This window comes from Petaurus breviceps, unplaced genomic scaffold (genome assembly GCF_028583685.1).
Source record: "Petaurus breviceps papuanus isolate PSGF00001 unplaced genomic scaffold, PetGlider_PUasm1.0 216, whole genome shotgun sequence".
Lineage (NCBI taxonomy): Eukaryota > Metazoa > Chordata > Mammalia > Diprotodontia > Petauridae > Petaurus > Petaurus breviceps.
This window is the reverse complement of record NW_027185867.1, coordinates 5052302-5078307: the sequence shown is the minus strand read 5'-3', so window position 1 is coordinate 5078307 and position 26006 is coordinate 5052302. Positions and strand designations below refer to the sequence as shown.

Genomic DNA, 26006 nt, shown 5'->3' with positions numbered 1-26006 from the left:
GTGAAGTAAATGCTCCAAAGTAGGTAGAAAGCTTTTCTTTCCTAGATAACATCCTAAACATTTCACCTCATCTCTCAAATCTGTGAATGTCCTGAATAAGAGATTATTATAGTTTGATCCACATATTTTTATTTTAATAAATAAAGCATATTCATAGCTTGGGTTTTTGAATCACAGATATAACTGAGGAAAGCCTCTAAGCCCAAATAGTTAACAGGGGTAAAACTATTAATGCTGGAGTGAATGCATGCTTCTTATGCATATTAAAGTAACCTACAGAAATAGAATACAAAGAGGCTGTAATATACCTCACATACACAGCTCACTCCAATCTTAGGCAGATCATAGAAGGATTCTCAGTGAAAACCATGCAACTGATATGTAATACCCTTGTCCCTAGAACGTAGAGATCAGAACTTAGTCACCTCTAGGTGAACTAGGTTACTTCTTGACAGTTTTAAGTCCACATATCCTCTCCCAAAGTTAACACTTAGGCTGATGACATTCTACACAAAGGCTACTCCACTGAAGAACGAAGGACAATGTCAGAGCATCAGAAAGGAGGAACATTGATAGTTGTTTCTTCAGTTTTAGACACACATAACTCATCAATACAGCATATGGAATGGATCCCACCTCCTCAGAGGCTTAGTCCAAAAATTTCCTGTTGGCATTAGCACCAAACAAGGCTCCACGGACTTCTGGCATCATCTGCAAAGAGAAAGAATAGGGTTTGGTTTTTTTTACCCTCTAATAGTCAGTTCCAGTTGGAACTCATGTAACATTCGTTAACTCTTTTTTTCTTCAGTGTCTACCATATGCCAGATGGGCAGCTAGGTGGTGCGGTGGATACAGTGTCCAGCTTGTAAGTTAGAAAGACTTATCTTTGAGTTCAAATATGGCTGCAGATACTTACTAGTGTGACTCTGGGCAAGTCACTTAGCCCTATTTGCCTCAGTTTCCTTATCTGTAAAATGAGCTAGAGAACCCCAAATGGGTTTTTAAAAGAGTTGGACATGACTAAACAACAAGCCAGGCACACAAATGTGCCAGGCATACACTGGGGATATAAAGACAAAAATGAAACAGTCGATGACCTTAAGAGTTTTACATTATGCTGAGAGGAAAATATATTAATATATAAATAAATACAAAGTCATTTTAGGTGGAAAGGCAGCTAGGTGGCACTGTGGATAAAGCGAGGGGTTTAGAATTATCTTTGTAAGTTCAAATCTGGCCTCAGTTACTCACTAGCTGTATGATCCTGGGCAAATCACTTAACCCTATTTGCTTCACTATCTGCAAAGTCAGCTGGAGAAAGAATATTTGTATTAATTTTAGGTGGCTGGGAGGGGAAGGTACAGCTCAGAAAAAGCTTCTTTTAGGAAATGGCACTTAAAAATGGCCAAAGGATATGAACAGGCAGTTTTCAGAGGAAGAAATTAAAGCCTTCTATAGTGAGATGAAAAAATGCTCTAAATCACTATTGATTAGAGAGATGCAAATCAAAACAACTCTGAGGTATCACATCATGCCTATCAAATTGGCTAAAATGACAAAACTGGAAAATGACAAATGCTGGAGAGGATGTGGGAAAGTTAGAACACTGATTCACTGGTGGAGCTGTGAGCTGATCCAACCATTCTGAAGGGCAATTGGGATAGCCAAAGGGCTATCAACATGTGCATACCCTTTGACTTAGCGATATTGCTTCTAGGACTGTATCCCAAAGAGATCATAATAAAAGGAAAAGGACCCACATGTACAAAAATATAGCAGCTCTTTTTGTAGTGGCCAAGAACTGGAAATTGAGGGGATGCTCATCAGTTGGGGAATGGCTGAACAAGTTGTATATGGATGCAATGGAATACTATTTTACTATAAGAAATAATGAACAGTTAGGACTTCAGAAAATCCTGGAAAGACTTATTTGAACTGATGCTGAGTAAAGTGAGCAGTACCAGGAGAACATTGTTCACACGAACAGCCAAAGTGTGCAATGGCCGGTTTTGATAGACTTAGCCCTTCCTAGCAATGCAAGAACCTAAAACAATTCCAAAGGACACATGATGGTAAATGCCATCCACATCCAGAGAAAGAACTATGGAGTCAGAATGCATAACGAATCTGCAGAATGCAGACTATTTTCTTTTTTATTTTGTATTTTCTTTCTCATGGACTCTCCCATTTTTATAATTCTTCTATGCAACATGTCTAATGTGAAAATGTGTTTTAACAGGAATGTATTTGTAGAGCCATATCATATTTATGCTGTCTTGGGGAGGAAGTTGGAAGGAAGCGGGGGGAAATTTGTTAAAACTTATGGAAGTGAATGTTGAAAACTAAAAATAAATGAATTTTTTAAAAAAGGCACTTCAACTGTGCTTTGAAGATTCTAAGAAGGAGATGAATGAATGCATTCTAGCCAGGGCATGGATGAAAAAAGTATACATAAAGGAAGTTATGGGGAAGCTAGGTGGTACAGTGAATAGAGCACTGGCCCTGGAGTCAGGAGGACCTGAGTTCAAATCCAGCCTCAGGTACTTAATGCTTACTAACTGGGTGACCTTAGGCAAGTCACTTAACCCCAATTGCCCTGCCTTTCCCCCTCTCCAAGAAGGAAAAAAAAAAAAAGGAAGTTATGTATAAAAGCATAAAAGATAAATTAGAGGCATGCTCTGAAGAGATTTAAATGCTGGACAGTTTGCATTTTATCCTATGGTCATGGGAACCCTTGGAAATTGTCACAAAAGTGACATGATGAAACTTGTTTTAGGAATATCATTTTGCCAGCTGTGAGAAATGTACTGGAGAAGGTAGAGAACAGAGACAGGGAAACCAATTAGGAAGCTATTACATTAGTTCAGGCAAGAGATGGTAAGAGCTTGAATTAAGCAGAGAAAAAAGTAATAGGAAGACAGAATATGCAAGCTAAAGACCCTAAATAAAACCAAAACTTGTTCATCTCCACCAATTTGTTGGTCTTATAAGGACGTGGTGAGGTGTAACAACTGGTGAACGTAAAAATCTGCCCTTGACTGAAAAGTATGCAAAGATTTGAATTAAAATCAAGATCTCTTGCATGCAAAACTCTTACATGGTGAATCAGACATTTTGTTTGGGGCAAATGAGATAGTGCTAACTGAAAACAAAGTGAAAAAAATAAGCTGCTCAACTCTTGGATTCTGTTTTTTTCTACCAAGGACAATGGAAATGGCAAAAAAAAAAAAATTACTAGCAGGTAGTTGACAAGTTAAAGAAGGAGAAAGTTGCCCTGAAAGAATCTAAGCCAACTGGCTTATAAACCATATCACTGGGTCTACCTATAGAGAAGGTACTATAATTTGAAGAGGAACAAATATTCTAGTTTTCAAAAACAGAAAGAGACCAGTATGCCAAATACAGGCCAGTGAGCTTGATTTTGTTTGGCAACATTTAGAAAAAGAGGCAGTGATTACAAAGAGTCAGCCTGGGTTTCTTGAGGGCCACTTAAAAGGAACAGGCTCTCCCAGCCTAACCCCAGAATTCACGTTAGCCCAGTGAAAGCAAGGCTTCATTCCATGGCCCTTGTGTGGGTAACAGAGAGGGTATGAAAAGATTGGAGGATTCTTTGGCTACCCAAAGCCAGTTAGCAACATACCAAGGGTAATAACTCAGGTTACTGTAATGCCCAAAATGAGCAAGCATATTTATAGCGCTCATTGCCAATCAAATTACACAAGTTGCCCTTGCCATACTGAGATCATTCTTATTGAATATGAACTGTTTCTAAGCCAGAAAGTTACTACCCCCTCCCTTCCCCAAAAAAGACATTCAAAAAGAAACTGAAGAAATAAAAACTTCTTGCCAGTATGGCGTCTTCAAAAACAAATCACGCCAAACTAACCTCATTTCCTCTCTTGAAAGGATTACAAAACTAGTAGATAAGAGGAATGTTATGGATATAGTTTACTTATAGTTTTGTAAAACTTTTGATAAAGCATATTAACCTATTCTTGCAGAGAAGATGGAAAGATATGGTTTAGATAATATAACTGGATGGATTTGGATTGCCAGATTAAATGGTTCAATGTAAACATTATCAGTTTTCACCAGGGATTTCACCTAAAGGATTTGCTCTTGGTACTGATGGGAAAGCATGTACAGACAGCAGTTCTGAAAAAATTGAGGTTAAATGGGCTGCAAACTCAATATGAATCAGGAGTGTGATATGGCAGGCAAAAAAAAAGCTAATGAGATCCCATGTTGCACTGAGGGGCATAAGTTCAAGGAAAAAGAAGGTGACAATCTGAACCAGGGGAAATGAGTGGCAAAGAGGTACATTTACCTAATGTTAGGGAAAACTTCCTAATAATTAGACCTATATAAAATTGAAACAGTGATGGTTAAGGTCCCTGTCTTCAATCAGAGGCTGGACAGTCATTTGCCAAATAGTGTGGCTGGACTAGATAGCCAAAGTTTTTTCCAACTCTCAAACTGTTATTTTCAAATAAAAATTTTCAAAAGTCACCCCATCCCCCTAAACTGTTATTTAGTAGGTCTTCCATACATCATAATTCAGCTAAGTGCATTAAAGTATCCATTAACACTAGAAAGACTTCATTAGAAAAATTTGGACTATTCTCCTACCAGGAAATTTTCCTACTGTAGGCCTGGGTCATCTTACAAATGCTTTCGAGTGTAGGAAGGTTTAATATGCAGGATAATACAAGTATAAATGATGCCTCCATTAACTCTGAGAAACTTTCAGAGAAGCACTGTGACTGTCAAAGGATTGGACTCATTTTCTTGCTCTGGCTCTCTCGACCTTGTTACCACACACCACACGATAAACCTTTCTGCTTCTCTCTTCTCTCTCCTCCCCAACCAGACTCATCTTCCTTATCTAAACACCTGGAGGGCAGGAACACTCTGCTATGGTTTTTATCTCTGAATTCCCAGGTTTACTTAGTTGGCTGGTGGCTGTCCTTTGTTCTCAAAGAGGACCAAAATGACATTACTATGTTAGAGTCAAGTTACAATATGTCTGATCAGACCAATACTAGCTTGGAATTCTCTAACACAGGTCAGGCACAAATAGTCCATGTGATCATCTGGGGTGGATTCTTTGCACATCTTGTGATTCTTTTGAGCTGCTTCAATTCTGCTTTGCTCATAGAGCACAGCACCTTCTCTGAAGTGGGCTCACCATGCTGAGCAGTCCAGTGCCAGTATCTCCCATGTCACATAATGAATTTCAAAGTTCTTGAGACCATGTTTTCAGACGTGTTGCTCAGGTTTAGTAAGTGCTTTGCAAATACCCATTAGGTTGAATAGAACTGATCTGGTCACCTCAAGCTGCTCCCTAATGCAGTACTCTAGCATAGTGAGTAAAACAAGTATTTGACTGGAAAGCAACCTGTATTTCTGGATGAGGAACAGACCTTCACCACTACTGCAAACTGCAGAATATTCCGGAGCACAGACATATTCCTAGCTGGTTTGTGGTGATCATTAAAGCCTGAATACTCTGGCCCTGCACTTTTTAAAAATTGATTTTTGAGGGGCGGCCTGGTGGCACAGCGAGTAAGAGCACCGGCTCCAGTGTTGGGATGACCTGGAGATTGAATCCCAGGCTCAGATACTCAGCACCACACCCAGAAATAACTGGCCGTATAACCTCGAGCAAGTTACTTAACTCTGATTGCTTAAAAAAAAAAAATTGATTTTTGGGAAACAGATACTTTCCAAATAACTTCTCTCACTCCAAAGTGCACGGCTCAAAACTCCCTAATAGAATGACTAGAGCAGTTACTCTTAAAGGAATATTTACTTTATTTCCTTTCATTCCTACAAGAGGGGGACTGGACTTTGATTAGTATTTGCTACAAATAGCAAAATACTATGTATAAACAGAGCTCATAAGAGTTCTTACTTTGACCTCAAATCCTCTTTTATGTGAGAAGCATCACCTCAGTACCTGTGACCCAGTGTGTGATAATTATTCTCTTCAAGATCACTGATCACTGCCTAGATACATCTCCAGAGACCCTTCTATACTGATCTTTTCTAGAAACAAAGTCACAAAAACCCAAATATCAGTGTTCCTCATTTTCAGACAAGCTGAGGATATTTGTCCTCTATACTCCTCCCCACCAAAGCTTGCATCAGGGAAAGAGAACATCAATGACTACTTCTACTCACCTGCTGGGCTATGAGATCCAGCCTACTTTCTAGGGTATTAGAAACTTTTATTTTACGATCCCCGTTATAAATCTCCACACCTCCAGCTCTGCAAAAAAGACAGTAATAATTTTCAGATGCAAGAGGTAAGAACAATATCCTTGACAAGGCAGTATTTGAACATAAAACAGCAGTTTAAAGAGAACTCTACTCCTCCAATCAAAAAATAATATAATAATAAATAAGTGTAAAAAAGTATGCCACAAGTATAAAATTACAGTACAGGGAATATTTCACTTGATAATATAACACTTGATTCAGTGAAAACAGTGTCGTCCATTGCCACGCAAGAAGAATATGGAGGCCCTACTGGCTCTACTGCAATGGAACAATGAGTCCTGACTTAAAATCCTCTGCCAATACTCCACTATGATCACTCCCATGCCCTCAGGACCTCAGCACCTCTTTACATAGGCTGGAAGTCAAATCTTGTTATAAGGAACCCCAAGGGAAAAAAATTCTTTTGGTAGACAAAAATTCTTTAGTATCAGTTAGGACATGGAATTTTTGTTTTATGAGCATTTATTTTGTAATAATTATGTTTTAATGGAATTTAATCTGAATATTATCTTGAAAATGTTTATCTATTGTCTTGTAATTGTCTTCTAATTATTTATTTCATCTGCATTTGATCTCCCTGATTAGACCAAGTTCCCTGAGAATGAAGGATGTATCTTCTCTATTTTTTACTGTTGCTCCATCATGTACAATGAAGGGCTCTCAACTGTAATCCCACAGACAGTTCTAACAAAGAACGTGGAATGAATTAATTCACCAAGACTCGCTTCATAGCAATGTGGATCACAATGCTGACCACACCCCAAGACTGGCCTTGTCATATCAGCACATCTTGTGGGCCATTCTAACTGCTTGCTGGCAGAAAGAGCCACCATAGTGACCTGAATTTCTTTTGTGACATACTGCTCACGGGTAGAGATTATGTTATTTATTTCATTTTTATTTATTACTTCTAGCACCTAGTGCACACAGCATTAGCATTTAGCACATAATGGCTACTTGATTTCTACTTCTACTTGGAGTTGTGTTTGGAGCACATGTGACACTAGGAAGCTAGCTTTTGGGACGTCTCTCAAGTAATGAACAAGAGAGAGGAATATAAAAAAGCATACAAAGAAAAAAAAAGCAAAAAAAATATTATTAAATCATAGTAATGGGGTGGCTAGGTGGCGCAGTGAATAGAGCACTGGCCCTAGAGTCAGGAGCATCTGAGTTCAAATCGGGCCTCAGACACTTAACACAAAAACTAGCCATGTGACCTTGGGCAAGTCACTTAACCCCAATTGCCCTACCAAAAAAAAACAACACAAAGAAAAAATATTATTAAAAAGCATACAAAGAAAAGCCAGAGCCTTGTAAAATAGTTAGTTGTAAGCTCACTGTCAAATTCTGTCATGGGGTTTTTAATGTGAGTTGCAGCTCAAAGTGGCTTGGAGAAATTATACTATAATAAATGTTAAGCAAAAGGACTCATCTTTAGTCTTTAATCTAGGAAGCTAGATATTAAAGCAATAATATTGCTTCTTACATTTCCTCTGGCAAGTATGCCTCCTGATCAACTTGGACATCAACATCTTTTGTAGTCGCTATCTTGTACATAGGGATAGCTTTTTGCACTGCAGCCTGGAAAACAAAAGACAATACTGATGAAAGGTTTTGGCAGCAACTTTGTATTATACATAAGTAAGAAAACATAGAAGAATGTTGACTATGATTGTAAAGTGATATAAATGATATTTTTTATTATTTTATCGTTATATCATATAAATGATAAAGTGAAATAAATGCTATTGTTGTTACACAACAAAAATTCAACAGTGTCAGAAGCACAGTGAGAACACTCCTACTCAAGCAATCTCTCTGTTTTCTTTTAATTTTTTTAAATTTATTTACTTTTATTTTACAACATTCAGTTCTACAGTCCCTTGAGTTTCATTTTTTCTCCCCCCCATCTATGGCAACATGTACTCGAATGTAGGATCTATAAATATCTTCACATTAATGATTAGTCAGGTTGTACAGAAGGATTATAACTGATGGAATGACCTGTGAGAAAGAGGAAACACAACAAAACAAGATAAAGAAAGAGAGCAAGTAGTTTGTTTCACTCTGCATTCAGACTCCACATCTCTTTTTCTGGATGTGGGTATCTCTTTCAGTCATGAGTCTTTTGGAGTTGTCTTATACAATCTCTCCATTTACTTTAAGAATTAAGAGAGGTGTCAGAGATTTTATCATTCTACTTTTGTATCTGAAATTTCAGTTATAGAATAATGATGTAAATTACTGCCATACATTTTTACTGATTTTCTGTTCATTTATTATGTATTGCTTACTTTTCTAAGTAATCTACTTTCTGGGGGAAAAAAAAGGTACTAAGGGGTGGGAGATCAATGTGCAGTTAGAATTTTTTAGGACCACTCAACCGTAATGCACCAAAATAGTTAATAAAGAATATGTTCTGCCAATAAACCTTTTTATTTTTAACTGTTTTGCATGAGTGAGCCCTCTTACACTTACATATAGAATTTTCTTGAATATTAGACTGACTCAATCCCACTGCTAAATTAAACCTATTGGGGCAGCCAGGTAGCACAGCGAGTAAGAGCACCGGCTCCAGTGTTGAGATGACCTGGAGATCGAATCCCAGGCTCAGACACTTAGTACCCACCCAGAAACACCTGGCCGTGTAACCTTGAGCAAGTTACTTAATCCCAATTGCTTAGGGGTGGCCAGGTGGCTCAGCGGGTAAGAGCATGGGCTCCAGTGTTGGGATGACCTGGATCAAACCCGGGCTCAGATACTCAGCACCACACCCAGAAATAATTGGCCGGGCAACCTTGAGCAAGTTACTTAACCCCGATTGCTTAAAAAAATATATAAAATTAATTAATTAATTAAATCTATCCTGGAGGGCCAGTCATTGATAATAATTGGATGCTCTTAAGAAAAAAATACAATTTTTTTTTCCAGAGATGATGGTAATAAATACAAATACTGACTACATGTCATATTTCAACTCCCCTAATTCAGGGTAGCCAGAAGCCCCAACAATTAATTCCCTCTTAAAGAATGGAAGTTTTCTTCTCTTATAAACATCATTCTTTACCTTGACCAGAGGGAGATCCTCTTTCTTGCAACGGACAATCATTCGTGGCTCAAGCAATTGGTATAATCCCTGTGCAAGATAAAAATAGACAGAACTGGCAGAAAATACAAAATAAAATCTTAAGACTGTAAAAGCAGGAGAAGAAACTTTTTCTGGCACTTATTACATATAGCTTAGTAAAAAAGATAAACATAAGTTTCCAAAAGATAACAGTATTTACCTAAACAATAAAAGTGAAGTTAATGATTTAATTAGGTAATATAAAAATGAAGATAAGAGTGTCAGGTGGAAATAAAATCCAGTTTTTGTCTTTTATTGGCTACAGACGAAGAAAGAATAAATCTTACTATAATTAGTATACCATAAGATTCCGTAATTAAGATAATTACATGATATAGTGTCAGACAATGAATAAACACATAGATTTTTTTTGGTCAAACTGCCAAAAGTCAACATTTATAGTAAGGATCTGTGACACAAACTGGAAGTTAGAGCTTGAGAGTTCCAAGTAAACTTTACTTGAACTATTTAGGATAAATCTGTAAAAAATGCCATCAGGACCATTTTATTAGGCTAAATAGCACAGATTTCCATACTAGACAAAGTAAAAGAGAAAAGAATAAAAAAAAAAAGCGTTATTATAACAAAGTTGATGGAAATGAGATGATTTCAAGATTAATAAGTTCCAATAGTAAAGGAGTAGTAAAGTCCTAGGAAATGTTTATTAGAAAGGGTGGGGCCTCTGGCCATATTTACATAGTATGCAAAATTACCTGAAGGACCAGACCATCCAAAAGCACCTGATACCTGGTTGTATCTTTCACTACCTTGGAGAGTCTCTGCTTTGCTTCATTTAATAAGTCCTGAAGAGAAAGGATAAAGGAAAGGGGAAGTCATTTTCAAATCCTGAAAAAAAAATCTCCATGCCTGAAGATTAGGCAGCTAGGTGGCACAGGAGATAGAGCACTGGCCCCGGAGCCAGTAGAACCCGAGGTCAAATCTGGCCTCAGACACTTAATAACTATGTGAACCTGGGCTGGTCACAACCCTATTTAGCAGTTTCCTCATCTGTAAAATGGGTAGAAGGAAATGGAAAACCACTTACCTTTGCCAAGAAAATATGGAGAATATATTCAAGACTGAAATGACTCAATAATTCTCAATCCTCTTTTAAAGAATAAGTTTATTTTCATTTTTAATAACTTAAAAAAGAATTTCTTCCTCTCACTACTGCTCCACTGCATAAATTGTTCTTACTTCAACTTTCTTCATGTTTAATCAGTTCAAAAAGGTCTTCCCATTTTCCATTAAAATTATTCACCTTATCATTTATGATTGCACAATAATAGTCCACTATATTCATCTATCATGATTTGTTTAGTCATTCTCCAAATAGGAAGCCCTCTTCATTTTCAATTTTTGGCTACCATAAAATGAGTTACTATAAATATTTTTGTACATATACCTCTTTCACTGGCTTAGTAGGGTTATATCTGGTCAAAGGATATATATATATATATATATATATATATATAGTTTGCTAACTTACTGGGGCATAGCTCCAAATTGGCTGGACCAATTGTAGTGCCAATGCAATATTTACAGCACCCACAATCAAAGACTGTGACTATAAATATTCCCGCATGGCTCTCCATCACAAAATATAACAAACTCTCCATATAGAGGACAGAAGCAAAGGATTTATTTAGACACCAGAAAACCAAATCCCAAAACCAGTAAGCTGATTCCATCATAGTAGCAAAGAAATTAATAAGCCATAGCAACACAGAGAGCCACAGCATCCTTTAGCCTTCCCACAAACCAATGTAAGATCAATATTTACTTACAAGCCTATCTGACTCCTTGCCTGAGCATCCTCTCCCCCAGCTGTCTAGTCTAGCTCTGACTCCCAGCTTCCTGTGGGATCTGTTCTACGACCTTCAGCAAACTTCTCCCACCACAGGCTCCATGTGACTACACAGCCTCTTGGGGGCAGAATTTACTTTCAAAGTAGGAAAGGTCTTCAAATTCCCATTTCCATTACACCGATTCACAGCTCCACCAATAGTAAACTAGTGTACCCTTTTTTTCCTTCCCCATACCCCTTACAATATTTGTCATTTTCCTCTTTTGTCATCTTTGCCAGTGTCATAGGTAGGCATTAGGTGGATTCTTAAAAGTTGCTTTAATTTGGATTTCTATAATTATTAGTGACGGTGTTTTTTCATGATTATTGATAGCTTGGATTTCTTTCTTTGAAAACTCTTCATTTTATCATGGTCTTCTTCTATCTAAAAAATCTGTAAGGCAAAGTCTTACTTATTCCTCTGATTTGTTCCTATATCCATTTTAAAACTTATCTTGGTATATGGATAAGGTGTTGGTCTAAACCCAATTTATGCTAGACTGCTTGTCCAATTTTCCTAATAGTTGTTCTCGAGTAACTGTAATTTTCAGGTTTATCAAAAACTATGCTATTGTGTTTGATTCTGTATGTTGTATGCCTAAACTGTTCCACTAATCACCTCTCTTTTTTGAAACAGTATAAAATCATTTAATAATTACTACTTTGTAGACATCTGGAACTGATTTAACTTCCTTCCCATTGGTCTTTTGTTCTTCCATATGAATTTTATTCTTTTCTGGCTCTATGAAATATTCCTTTGTGAATTTAGGTAGCACTGTTATTTTTATTATATTGTCTTGACCTACATATTAGGAATTACTATTTCCCCAATTAAACAGGTCTGTCTTTAATTCTGCAATGAGTGTTTTATAGTTAAATTCATATAATACCTAAATGAATCTCGGTAGATACATTCCCAAACATTTTATAGGCTGTTGTTAGTAAATCATCTCAATTTTGTTTCTTCTTTGCTTATGCTTATTCCCTCAATTTATTTTTCTTGTTTTGTTGCTAGAGCTAGCATTTCTAGCACTGTGTTAACTAATAGTGATAATACTGGAAAGGTCTCTAATTTTACTCTATGTATATTGAACCAACAGGGCAGAGCAGTCTTGGTGTAAAACAAACCTGGTCATAGTGAATAATCTTTCTAATATGTTGTCACAGCTTACCTCATATTTTATCTGAAAAATTTCTGCATCAAGTGTTCTTTAGGAATATGGGTCTGTAGTTTCTTTTCTATGCTTTGTCCTCCCTTCCTTTGGTATCAAGACCATATTTACATTGTAGAAAGAAATTAGAAGTATGCCTTATGTTCTTATGACTGTAAACAGCTTATATAATATTGGAATCAACTGTTCTTTGAATGTTTGATACTTATAAATCTGTTCCTGGTTTTATCCTTTGGGAGTTCTTTTACTGCTTATTCAATTTCTTTTGGGTTATTCAAATAGCATTATTTATTCTTTTGTTGAATATTTTATATTTTTGTTAGTATTCATCCATTTTCTCTAAGTTATCAGCTTTGACAGTAAGGCAAAAAATTTCTGATTACTTCCTCTTCAATGGTTATAAGTTCTCTTTTTTGATATGAAAAATTTGACTTTCTTCATCTTTTATTACCAGGGTGGATAACTGCTTATCTATTTTACTAGTCCCCCCCTCAAAAAATAAAAATAAAAACCCAAAAGATTCTAGATTATCAATTCAATGGACTTTTTCCTTTCAGTTTTATTAAACTCTTCAACTTTCAGATTTTTCTACTTTTTTTACTCAGTTGAGGATTTTTTGACATTATTCAAGTTTTTTTTTTAAATTTTATACCCAATTCATTTTTTCTTTCCCTTTTGTTGATAAAAACACTTTAGAAATACATTTTCTTCTAAAAAATGCTTTAGCTGTACAAATCTAATGTATTGTCTCATCTTACTATTTGATGAAATTTTCTATTGTTTCTATGCTTTTTTTTCTTTGATTCATCTGTTCTTAGAATTATATTTAGGCTCTTTAGACTCCAATTTCTTTTTAATTCTTTAAGGGCCCTTTACTAAATATAATTTTATTGCCTAAAGAAATGAAGGCTTTAATATTTCTGGTTTTTTATTTTTCATTAGGTCTTTATGGGGCAGCTAGATGACACAGTAGATAAGAGTGCTTCATATAAGTGCATCAATAAGACTAATTTCCTTGAGTTCAAATTCAGCCTCAGACACTTACTGTCTGTGTGAGCCTGGGCATGTCACTTAATTTTGTTTGCCTCAGTTTCCTCATCTATGAAATGAACTGGAGAAGGAAATGGCAAACCACTCCCATATCTTTGCCAAGAAAGCCCCAAATAGAGTAGTGAAGAGTTAGACACAAATGAACAACAACAAAAACAATCACTCAATTTTATGACCTCAGAAACCTAAACTCTTCCTTCTTCCTCATTCTCAATAGTCAATCAGTTGTCAAATGACTGCATTACTATTCTCTTGAACAAGAATCTTCAATGGATCCCTAACTGCCTCTAAGATAAAAATACAGATTCCTCAGTTTGGCGTTAAAAGTCCATAATTAGGTTTCAACGAATATTCCCATATTTATTTTATATAACTCTTTTCACATTCCAGCCAAACTGCCTACTTCCTGTTAACTGGATTTGACATCTTACCTTTCACTGTCATGCCTTTGTACAAACTATCATTAATGCTTAGAATGCACTCTGTCTTCTCCCTTACTTCAAAGAATCCCTAGCTTCTTGCCACATCCTATAGTAATGTTCTCTTCTCAAATTTTCTTGTATTTTTCCGTCTACTTGTTTGTATCCTCACAGTTAGGATATAAGCTGCTTTAAGAGATGGTTTTTCATTTAGCTTTGTATTTCCAGCAATCAGGATAGTGCCTTGCACACAGCAATTTAATAAATGTTTGTTGAACTGAATTAAAAATACTATGTACCACAGCAGTTAATTCCACTTTGGGAGAGCTCTGCTCATACATAACACTTCCTTGTAAAGCAAAATTTTATCTCTTCAACTTCTACCTACTGCTATAGGAGCAAGTATAACCACTCTTCCAAATGACAATGCTTCATAAAGCTATCTTCCCATCTTCAACTGTTATAAGTTCTCTTTTTTGATATGATCATCCCCTCCCCCCAAAGGCTTCTCTTCCTCAGTTCTGACATCCTCACATGGCATGGAATCAAGATTTTCACCTTCTCTAGATGATCTCCAGCATATCAATTTACTTCTTAACACATGGCAACTTGAAATGAGCACAATATGCCAGATGTTCAAGGCAGAGTACAATAAGAATACTATTTCCCTCATTTCTGGGCACTGTCCTTTTTTTTTTTTTAAATTAAGAATCTAACAATGACAAAAACAAACATTTCCACATACAGAGAACAGGAAATGAGGTTTGCATATAAAACAGTTTCTATTGCATACATCTTGCTATTTTTTAAAGTACATTTTTCTACAACAATTCCAAAGGACTCATAATGGAAAATCCAATCCACATTCAGAGAAAGAACTGATAGAGTCAATGCAGATTGAAGCATATTGTTTTCACTTCCTTTATATTTTTTTGTGACTTTCCTTCTGGTTTGTTTCTTTTTTCACAACACTACAAATATGGAAATATTTTACATGATGCACATATAGAACTTATTTAAAATTTTTACATATTTAAAGAAGAGAAGGAGGGATAAAATTTGGAATTCAAAAATTTTAAAAAATGAATGTTAAAAATTTTCTTTACATGTAATTGGAAAAAACAGAATACTATTAAAAAAACAAAGCTACTATTTTGGCATATAAAACAAAAAGTACACGTATTTTTAAAAGCATATTTTAAATTTAAGACAATAGTGCCAACACTATCCAGATTGTCTTGAGTTCCATTCTGGTCTTCCTTTTACTTTCTTTTGTGTACTTAAGGCTTCAATGATATTTCTTTTTTTTTTTTTTGCATCATAATTACTACCCACTCCTTTGCCTCACAAATCTCTGCCCTCAAAATAAAAGCCCTTCCCTGAAGTAGAGTCAAGTAAAACAAATTCACAAACTGATTACAACTGGGAGTATATTGTTTTGCACCTATAGTCCATTATCTCATTGTCAAGAAATGAGGAACATGTTTCCTCCTTTAGAATAGAGGTTGGCTATTGAACTAATCCAAATTCTTACATCTTTTTTTGTTGTTTTTCTTTACATTATTTTATAGATTGTTCTTGATACTCACTTTACTGGCAGTTCTCTGCTTCCTCCTGGTTTCCTTCAAGAACCAGCTAAAATCCCATCTCCTAAAAAAAGCCTTTCCCAATTCCCCCTCAATGCTCACACCTTCCCCTTCTTGATTTATCATCTATACATTTTATTTGCAAATAGTTGTTTGTATTTTGTTTCCACTATTAGAAATTGAGTTATTGGAGAGCAGGAACTGTCTTTCGTCTTTCTTTATATTCTTATCAATTAGCACAGTGCCTGAGACATAGTAAGCACTTATGACAAAAGATAGGAATGGCTGTTGGAGGAATAGACACACTGGTGCGTTGTTGGTGGAATACACACATATACACACAACACACATACACTCTCCCTTTTCATCTTTGAAGTAGATGACAAGTAGTGGTATTGCTGGATTAAAGGATATGCACAATTTAATGACTTTTGAGGCATATTCCAATTTGTATGTTTCATTAGTAACTGGGAACATTTTTATGTATGGTTGTTGATACCTTACCTCTCTTCTTTTTGGAGCTGCTTGTTCATAATCAATTGATTTCTCCTGAGAAGAGGTTCTTGATTTTTATGTATATATGCATTTATGAGTGTGGATAAACACACACTCTACCATCTACCATCTAACACAATTATGTTATCAAAGAATATGTCATGAAAAGTATTTCTAGAATAAACTAGAAGATCTTTTTCAGCATTTCCCACTTCTAAAAGGATTGTGTTCAATAAATAGAACAAAGAAATAAACTAGATGTTCCAAATTATAAAAATGAGTATTTGATCATAACTATATGAATGTGATAAAACACTTGGCACTAATACTAACCAATGTTATGGCATTTACATTATAAACTTCTCTGATACTTTATAGATCTGTGAGCACTCCCTCCAATGTTGCAAAGTACAAACCATCCATGCCATTTCATCTCGTAATACTCTTGTCCATTTCCTCCCATCATGCTAGGGGCCTTTACAAACCATCCATGCCATTTCATCTCGTAATACTCTTGTCCATTTCCTCCCATCATGCTAGGGGCCTTTCTCTACTTCTCCTGACATAGGCACCAAAGGCTACCAATGAAGTACATAGGTTATCCATGTTATTCCCCACACTTGCTGCATGACTGACCATTTCTGCTAGTGTATATCTCTGTTGTGTTTTGACACGTCTCTTGCACAATTCTTCATTTGTAATAAATTCACAAACCCCTAACACTTTGAATTTTATAAATGGCACCTGCAATAAAGTTATACCTTTTGTGTTACTGGAGAATATTTTAACTAGCTACATGAATTATGACCAAAAATACTTCTCTAAAGTAGTTAATGAACTAGGTGAGTCAATCAATCTAATTTGATAAAGGAATTCTCTTTTAGGGGAAAACTACCATTATTCACAGAAGGCTAAAAATTGTTTAAGACATAAATTATCAGCTGCTTGGAGCTATGGACTTTTTGTATTCCTGTTCCATTAGATAAACTAATTTATTAGCTATAAATTTCTTCCCATCCTCTGAGTTCAGCAGCATAAAGGATAAGTTATCCAATTTAAGAACTGGTCAGCAAGCTGGTGATAAAGGATTCTAATTTGAGAGCTGCCCTCTATAATTAGCAATTACAGAAATTCTTTTGCTAAGTTACTTATATTTGACTTAAACATATTTGACATTCCATCTGTTTAAAAATCAAATCATCAACCATTTAATGGAATAAACTGGGTCAATTCAATCCCTATCAAGGTAAAGTACATTAAAAAAAAATACCACAGGGGCTAGATACTCACTGAGATAAGGTCGTCTCTGGCTCTGAGGACTTTCAACCTTGCCTGATTCATCAAGTTGGACATCTGACTGGAAGTTGCACAGAAACATAAAGAGTCAGTACAGAGTGCTTTTAACAATAGCAGCAAAAGCTGCTATATATTCTGGACAAAGTGCAAATACTTTTCTTTACTGAAACTAATATTTACCTATGTTCTACCCAATGATTTCAGTGTGTGCCATTACTGTTTTGCCAAAGCTCTTTACTCAAAAGTGGGAAAGTTCACTCAAAAGACCAGGAAGTAGAAGCTACTTACATTTTCTTTTGCTGCTCAATTTGTTTCTCCTTCTTCTCATAATATTCCATTATCTTTAGTCTCTGTGTTTGCACAAGACGACCTTTCTCAATGTTGAACTCTTCTTCTGCCTGCATGGAACCAATTTACATTCAGTTAAGAGGTGCTAATTAATGACCAAAAAAGGTTCCAACATAGCAAACTTGTCCAAACGCCTGGGTGATGTATACTTTGTCATAACTGTATCATACAATGTGGAAAATTTGAAATTTACTCTGCCTCATCTCATTAGAATTTGCTTTTTTTAGCTTTAATATCTGAAAAATGAGAGACAAATAATTCTCAAATACATACAGGAAAGGCAGTGTGAGGCAGGAAGAAACACTGAACTTCAAGTTAGGTGAGACCCCAGGGTTCAAATCCTGCTTCTAACACTTTACTAGTTAACTTCTGAACCTTAATTTCTACATCTGTAAAATGGAGATAATATTTATAAGCATTTACCTTATAAAATTATGACTATCAAATGAAAAAATGTATGTCAAGTGCTTTTCAAACCTTAAGATGATTATATAAATGGAGGCGGCTAGGTGGTACAGTGAATAGAGCACTGGCTCTTGGAGTCAGGAGGACCTGAGTTAAAATATTACCTCAGACACAACACAAAACTAGCCCTGTGATTTTGTGCAAGTCACTTGACCCCAACTGCCCTACCTTCCCCTCTCCAAAAAGCAAAAAAAGATGATATATAAATGTCAACTTATTACTGAGACAAAGATTAAGTGACTTCGAGAAACTAAAAATACCTGATCAAAATTTATACGCAAATTAGACTGCAAAATATTCTCTCCAGACAAGAAATGAATTTTTTTTTCCAAGAAAAGTGAATGTTAAAGGTCTGCATTCAAATTTACTTTTCTTGTATAAGGGCATAAAATTCTGACTTTTCCTCCTATTCTGTATATCATAATCCATGATTATCAAATGAAATTGAAGATAGGAAAAAATGAGCTAACATTTATAATTAAAACAGTTTAGTATTTAAAATTAGTTAACTGAGTCTTCATATTCTGAAAAAATCAAACAAAAGAACTTATCTCCTTTCCTACCATGGTAAATGAAGATGTTACAGAGGATGCTGAGATTTCTATATCTGAAGAACATCAGATGGATAACAGCCCAAAAGGAAATGAATATAGTACAGTAGTTACAGTACAGTAATCAGTAAAATAAAAGGCCATAGCATTTGTGATCATCAAAACACCACCACACAACAAAAAATTCTTTTCCTAAAATTGTACTGTTGAGTTAGTTGATTATGTCAGAAAGTTTTAGAGTGATTTTCTTTTTCCTGTGTCTATAAAAATCCAATATAGACAATTTTAAGGCTGCATCTGTATGCTAGAATAGTGATATAGTTGATGTAGTCAATGGGCAGATTTGGAATTGGGAAGACAGTTTAATGTCTTGCTTCTGACACATACTATCTGTGACACTTAAGTTCAGTGTGCAAGGAAACATCCTAAAACTAATTTACAGAAATTACAGATGGAATTCACAGCAGTAATTCCCTGAGTACAAGAAAAAAAATACTGGGAAGTTAACTTTAACAAATTAAAGACAAGGCCAATGCACCAAAACATGCCTTTGATCCTATTCCTTTTTGTCTTCTCTAGCCAAATGCCTCCACCATCATCTCTGCTTCTTCATCTACTATCTCATCTTCAGTTTCTCCCAATACACCTACTATCTCCTCCTTCTTCAAAATACCACCGGCTAACCATTTATCTTTCCTTCTCTTCTCAACTAAAGTCCTTGTAAAAGCAATCAGTGTCTGTCTCTTTACAAACTCTCTTCTAAACTCTGGCTTCTGACTTCAACCGAAATTGTACTCTCCAAAGTTACCACTGATCTCTTCTTATGACTACTAATGACCTCTTCTTAATTCCCATCCTTCTCTGCAATATTTGACACTACAAACCACCCTCAACTCTTAGATATTTTGTGGCCTAAGATTTTGAAATTGCTCCCTACTTTGCAGTTCATCTGATCATTTCTTTTCTTTTCCTCAATATCATCCAGAAAATTTATTAAAGGCTAGTGTCTCAATAGTAAAATGAGGATAATAATGGCACCTACCTCACATGGTTACTGTGAAGACCAAATGAGATAAATTTGTAGGGAATTTACTAAGTCCTTAGTACATAGTATGTTGAAATAAGGCTCAGTCCTGTCTTTTCTTTCAGTGTTTTCTCACTAGATAATCTTATCACTTCCCATTGTTTCATCCCTATGCACATAATTACCAGATCTATTTATCCAGCCCAGTTTTTCTCCATGGCTCCACTCTTGCATCACCAACATCCAGTAGGACATTTCAAGCTGACATTTTGTATGCATGTCAAACTCAAAAATGTCTAAAAGTAAGACTTCCTCCCAAAATCCTCCAGTGGTTTGAACCTCCCAATTATTGTTAGGTATCATCCTCAACTCTTCACTTGTACCCACCCCACAATCCACTGCCCAATCTTTTAACCTTCAGAACTAACCTCTCTTGAACACATTGCCATTCTCTCCACTCACTCTAGTGCAGACTCTCACTCAACAGCTCTCACCTCAGCTATAACAGTCTTCTAATTAAATTCCCTACCTCAAGTTTTCTCCCTTTCCAATCTCCCTTTCACCTAAATGCTAAAGTGATTTTTCTCAAGTGTAGATCTGAAGATGTCACCGTCCCCACTGAACAAACTTCAGTTGATTCCTCCTCCCTTAAGTATCAAGTATAAAGCCTTTTGTTTGGTATTTAAAGCTCTTTATAACCTAGCCCCTTTCTACTATTCCAATCTTCATAATACTCTATTCCCTTCCACAAACTCTCCTAATCCAGCCATGCTGAGTAATTACTTGATGTTTCTCAACATGTGACTCTTAGAATCCATGGCTTCCTTTTAAGTTCAGCTATTGCAGGAAGACTTTCCTGATCACCCCAGCTACTAGTGACATTCCCTCTTAGCATCCATCTATTATATATTTATTTTGTTTTGATTTATGTTGAGGGTAGACTCTTTTTTGATTTTTCTTTGTAACTGCTGCTCAGTTTAACATTTGGCACTTTTTAAGTACTTGCTAACTGACTAAAGCAAAGGCTCTTAACCTTTTTTGTGTGTGGTGGACTCCCCAGGCAAGCAATGTTTTTTGGGGAGGTTTGTTTTGTTTTTTAATGAGACCTTATGATGTCAATTTAGTTTCAAATATTTCTTGTTTACAGAAGGAAAAAAAGGCCCTTGGGATGGCTAGGTGGCACAGTAAATAAAGCACCGGCCCTGTAGTCAGGAGGACCTGAGTTTGTTTCTGGCCTCAGACACTTAACACCCACACAAAAAAACTAGCCATGTAACCTTGGGCAAGTTACTTAACCCCAATTGCCCTCCAAAAAGGCAAACAAAAAAAAAAAAAGGCCCTCTTTTATGCTACTAATTATACAAAATTTATCAGGTGCCTCATTTTCATCATTTTATTTGCATACTTCCACATGGAACTTTTGTGCATTATTCATATTTATAATATTGTTTTACCTAGAAAAAAATTTCAAAAGATTACCAAGGAAACCAATTATATTCAAATAGAAACAAAATATTCATACTGCAAGCATGGCTGTTCATTTCTAGTTTTTAGAAGCGAAAAATCTACATCTATCTGATTTCCATTAGAGGAATTCTGAGGTATTCCTCATAGGCTAAATTAATTTGTGAGGGAAAAAAATGATAGTGCTTACAAAATTGATTGTTTTCTGTATATAAAAACCACATTTTTCCTGGCCCTAGAATAATAGGATAAGGTCTCTCCAAAGGCACTAAATGTACAAATTCCAAGTTTCCATAGGAAAATTATTCCTCTCTGATGGCCTTATCAGAGCACTTGCAACTGAGAATTTCTAGTAAGCTGATTTCTGAATTTCATTGATACTAACAGTGTAAATGCTTATATTCCCTAAATCAACTAATCATATAAAGAATAAAAATGTACTAATACTTCGCTAATGATCAATCTTACCTTTGCATCTATTTCTTCTGCCTTCTCGTTTGCTTCCTGTTCAATGAAAGCCATCATGTGTTTGATCTGTAAATAGAAAAACATCAATTTTCTTTTGGCTCTAGAAATAATTTAAAGTATAGCACCTTTCCTTTCACATTCAAATGTGAAAACATTTTAAACAACTCTCTACAGTCTAGGGTGAGACTCTAGGCCAATCCATTTAATCAAATCTATTGATAACAATTGGGCCTAAAGCCAGTAACTGGTGAATTAAAAATTAAAAAGAAATTATCTATCAACTCCTTTTTCCCCACATATCATTATGCACCATAAAATAAATACTTTGTAGAAGTACAAGGTAGCCTGGGAACCCTTGTGGATTTAACTCTGGAAGGAGGGTCACACTACTTATTTATTTCCTAAGAATATTCTACAAATAATACATTATGAACATATTTTGACAGTCTGAACATAATGACATTCCTGCATAGTGAAGTAAACCAGGAATACTACCCAAGGGTTACTCTTAGTAAAGAGATATCTTTAAAAGCAGGTTTTTCATATGACCAAAAAAATCTATATAATTATGAAACTTTTGTACCATATATGTGAACAAAAGACTTAGTTCCAAGTCTTTTAATTTTCAGGCTCACAATATCATTACTCTTAAGTTTAATATACTTGTGGAAAAATACTGTGACTGTAAGAGACCTTGAGGATATGATTAGTACTATTCAATTTGAAGGAACTTGTTTGGTCTGCTAGCTCCTGAGGTTTTAAATTACCTTAATTAAAACAGAAAAAAAAAGTAGGTATTTATAAATGCCACAGAAGCCTAGTTTAACATAATATTGACCCCTGGCTCAAACCTGTCTTATCTGCCTTCATTACAACAGAAGGACTCTTCAACTAGTTCTGACTAGATCAGTGTAGATCTCTTAAAAGTCCTGGGTACAGTCAAAGAGGACAAAGTGTTCTATCTCAAAGATTTGTAGGAAAGAAAAAGTTTAGCCAAAGGGATGAGAACATTCTAGCCTCAAAGCAGAAAATTCTGGCCCTCTGAAAGATAACAATCATCTTCTCCCTACACAAATGTAAATTCACTACAGAATAAGACAACATTTTCCTAAACAAAAAGAAGTTCCCTAAACAAAATATGAGAAACAGAATTTGTTATATTTTAACATTAGGTTATTTTAGCAATCTTTAAAAAAAATTACTCAAGAGTATTACACAAATAAAATATGAATTTAACAACCAATAAATCATAAATGTTGGCTGAATTGTAAATGAATTTATTATATAAGATCAAATGAAACAACACTTGTAAAGTATTGAGCACTTAGCCTAGCACACAGTAAGCTCTATATAAATGCTTATTCCCTTCCCCTTTTCCCCACAAGTAATAAAGTAAAGTTTATAAACAGCTGACTAGATTCATTGTATCCAAATACCTATACATTTCAACACCTGTCATTCAGCAAAAACAGGAACATGAATTGATTCTTTGTAGAATTCTGGGAGTAAAACTACTTATCTAGGGGGCCTGGGGAAGGAGGGGAGGAGAACAGCCTTCAAGCCTTAGGTTTAATTAAAGACTCAGACTTTTGTCTCCCTTCAGTAATAAAGAAAATACACTCCCTTTGTTATTTCATTCTATATATCCCCTTTAAGAAGCTACTATTCATTTTCAATGCAAACCAATACAAGATTTCCTATAAGTTTTTTTCTAAACTAAGTTTTAACTAGAAATCAGCAACAGTTAAAGCTTAAAAAGATCCCTCTCCCTCTTACTTAATGGAGTAACAATCAAGTTAGTAAAGAATATGTAGTGGGTGTTATTTCCAAGCCTGAGAGAAAAAAAAACATTCCATATTCCTATGTGGTTTTACCCCATTTCTCATCCAGCATATTCACCAGTCTGTGAATATTAGTCAGATAATCTTCCAACTACCTCAAAATATGGCAACTCTGGGGCTTGGTTCTAAATTTGTTTCTATCATTTACCTGTTAACATAATCTTAGTTTCCTTGTCTGTAAAAACATTTTGGCAAGGGTACTTAACTGAAAGAATACTGGTTCTTCACTGCTATGAAATCAAATGGAAATTACTTAGAGGTCTATCATCCTTCTTTCTTTCAAAAACTTCTCCATAAGAAATCATCAAATGACACAGACATTTGTAAAAACAAGGCAAATATTCTAAAGTGCTGTTTCTGAACTGACAAGGTAGGTTTTAATAGAATCAGAAAATGTTATGGATAGAAGGGACCTTGGAGATCACCCTTAATCTTTTCCGTGCCATAGCTCCCCTCTGGCAGCCCAGTGAAGCCTATAGCCCTTTCTCAAAATGTTTTTAAATCCATAAAGTAAAATACGTAGGATTGCAAAGGAAACCAATTATATTAAAGTTAAAACTCTTCGATCGAAACCAATTCTCACATCTTACTGAAAAAGAAATAGTCTTAGAAGGGAAGTATCTAGCCCAAGATCACAGTGGCAGAGATAAAAATAGAACTCAGGTCTCCTGACTCCCAGTCTAGTGCTCTTCTCACTATACTTCCTTTTTCTTGCAAATTACATGTAAGCAACAGCGGAATATTTTAGGATTGCTCCATCAAGAAACCCGATAAATTTCACAGAATCACATTTAAAGCCCCAGCAAAGCTAAAAAAAAATCCAAGCCGAGATGCGCAGGTCGAATTTCTATCCCCGAAGAGACAGACCCCTTCCCCTCCCTCCACCCCCTACTAAGCAAGGTCCCACGGAGCCCAGCGCGAAAAGGGGGCCCTGAGATCTTCAGGAGAGTCATCCTCGTCCCAAAGACTCAGATCCGGGGGCAGGATCGGAGCTAAGCGGTCACGGGAGGTGGTAGAATTACTGCAGTCAGCTGACCTTCCGCAAATCGCCCTCCCCCCCACGGCGACCCCCGCCCCACCCAAGGCGACCAGGGAGGAAGGCCACGGAAGCTACTAGGGTCCCGGTCGTCCTCGAGTTAGGAGAACAACTTATCCAACCCAACACCTCCGGTTCCGTCAACAGCGGAAGACTGAGGTGGGCCCCGAGAGTGTGGGCCCCGTACCTGCTTTTGGACATCGGCGTCGCTGAGAGCCATGGTGACAGCAGCTACTCCTACCCTGAGCTGTCAGCCTCCAAGTACAGCAGAAGATGAAACAGCCGTGGAGGCCGAGCGCTCCGGTTTTCCTTCCCTTTACAAGTACAGCTTCCGGTTCCGGTCAGCTGCTCCTCCAGGTAACGGCGCCCGCCCCCCTTTTCTCTTCCCCGGCTACCAAGGAGAAAAAGAAGAGTCAGGAAAGCCCCGCCCGTTTCCCCGCCCCCTCACTGCGGAATAACTTGTGAGCCGGAACCTATAACCCTGCTTTGCTTGGCTTAGTTGTGGGGGTGCGGGAGCTCCTCTGTCCTTGAGGGAGGGAAGAGATCCTCGCCAGCCCTGTTTGTATCCAGAAGCGTCTAGCACTTTGTATTTTTTTGTACCCGAATACTGTACGTTTCTGCGCCAGTGATTCAGAGTAAACAGAAAAATGAAAGGGCTTTTTGAATAATTCTGGGGGCTATCTACTTTAGCCGGAAAGACTGGCGCGGGGGAGGGGGCAGGGGCTCCGTATCTCAAATTTGTGTAAAGACACTATAGAAAGTATTGATTTTAAAAACCTTCGTATTGACACCTTTTGATTTTACATCATCATTTCGGAACATCTCCTTCCCAGAGAGCCATCCCTTGGAACAAGGATCTCTTGACAGCCACTCTGGGTCATTTGCCGGTTTATACTTGAACCTGAGGGTTCAAGGAGTAATCTCTGAGTCTCTGGCTCCTGGGCCCTTGCCTTCGAGCTGATAATTAAATTCATCAGTTGACTTAAACTTTTAGCCAAGGCCTTTACTAAGACATCCCACCCCACCCCTAAATTAGGGACTCAATCTCACAGATACACACAGTACCCACAGGGAGATTGAACTCGGAGTAGTAAGGCACGTGTATAGGAAATACACTGACTAAAAAAGTAACAGACCCTAGGACTGGAAATGCGTTCTCCCTTATCCTCACAAATTTTCCCTTAGGTTTAGTTTTAGTATAAAGGGAGTTCAGTCAGATCGAAGGTTCTGTGCCTTTCTTGAGCACAAAGCTGGCACTTCTCTCCACCATGAATTCTCCCTGAATTTATCTGTCATGTGTGCATCTATCCATTCCCATACTTATTCTTGGCCACTGCCATTCTGGGCACAGGGCTCCTGTTCCCCTTGCAGATTTCCAGGATCTTTGGGCCTTTCAGAACATACAACTTAACCTGAATGCTTCCATATCAGTACAATCATTTGGACAGAACAAACCCCAAAGAGACAGAAGGTGCTATGTGTTCATGGCCACCTTAGCCAGCTGTGTATGCCCCCTTCTCCTCTCCCGCCCAGCTC

General features: G+C 36.6%; 1 protein-coding gene and 1 long non-coding RNA gene across 2 annotated transcripts; both read right to left on the bottom strand.

The window, feature by feature from the left end:
* Positions 1-103: 103 nt before the first annotated feature.
* Positions 104-24838, bottom strand: ATP6V1E1 (ATPase H+ transporting V1 subunit E1). The gene is made up of 9 exons (XM_069094307.1): positions 24658-24838; positions 21594-21659; positions 17562-17671; positions 17268-17334; positions 10123-10212; positions 9350-9418; positions 7769-7863; positions 6184-6271; positions 104-711 (listed from the first exon to the last, which is right to left on the bottom strand). Exons 1-9 carry the CDS (start codon positions 24688-24690, stop codon positions 649-651), a joined length of 681 nt encoding a protein of 226 aa, XP_068950408.1. The 5' UTR covers positions 24691-24838; the 3' UTR covers positions 104-648.
* On the bottom strand, positions 12832-17261 carry LOC138165910 (uncharacterized). Its single transcript, XR_011169489.1, has 2 exons — positions 16522-17261; positions 12832-16452 (listed from the first exon to the last, which is right to left on the bottom strand). It is a non-coding gene; the product is annotated as an uncharacterized lncRNA (long non-coding RNA).
* Positions 24839-26006: the final 1168 nt, after the last annotated feature.

Bases quoted from the DNA above. Each gene is read 5' to 3' on its own strand.
- ATP6V1E1 (XM_069094307.1), bottom strand. From the start codon at position 24,690: ATGGCTCTCAGCGACGCCGATGTCCAAAAGCAG. The intron at 17,335-17,561 runs GTAAGTAGCTTC...TGCAACTTCCAG, and splicing joins ATTGAGCAGCAAAAGAAAAT to TCAGATGTCCAACTTGATGA. The intron at 7,864-9,349 runs GTAAAGAATGAT...TTTGTTTTCCAG, and splicing joins AGGATCTCCCTCTGGTCAAG to GCTGCAGTGCAAAAAGCTAT.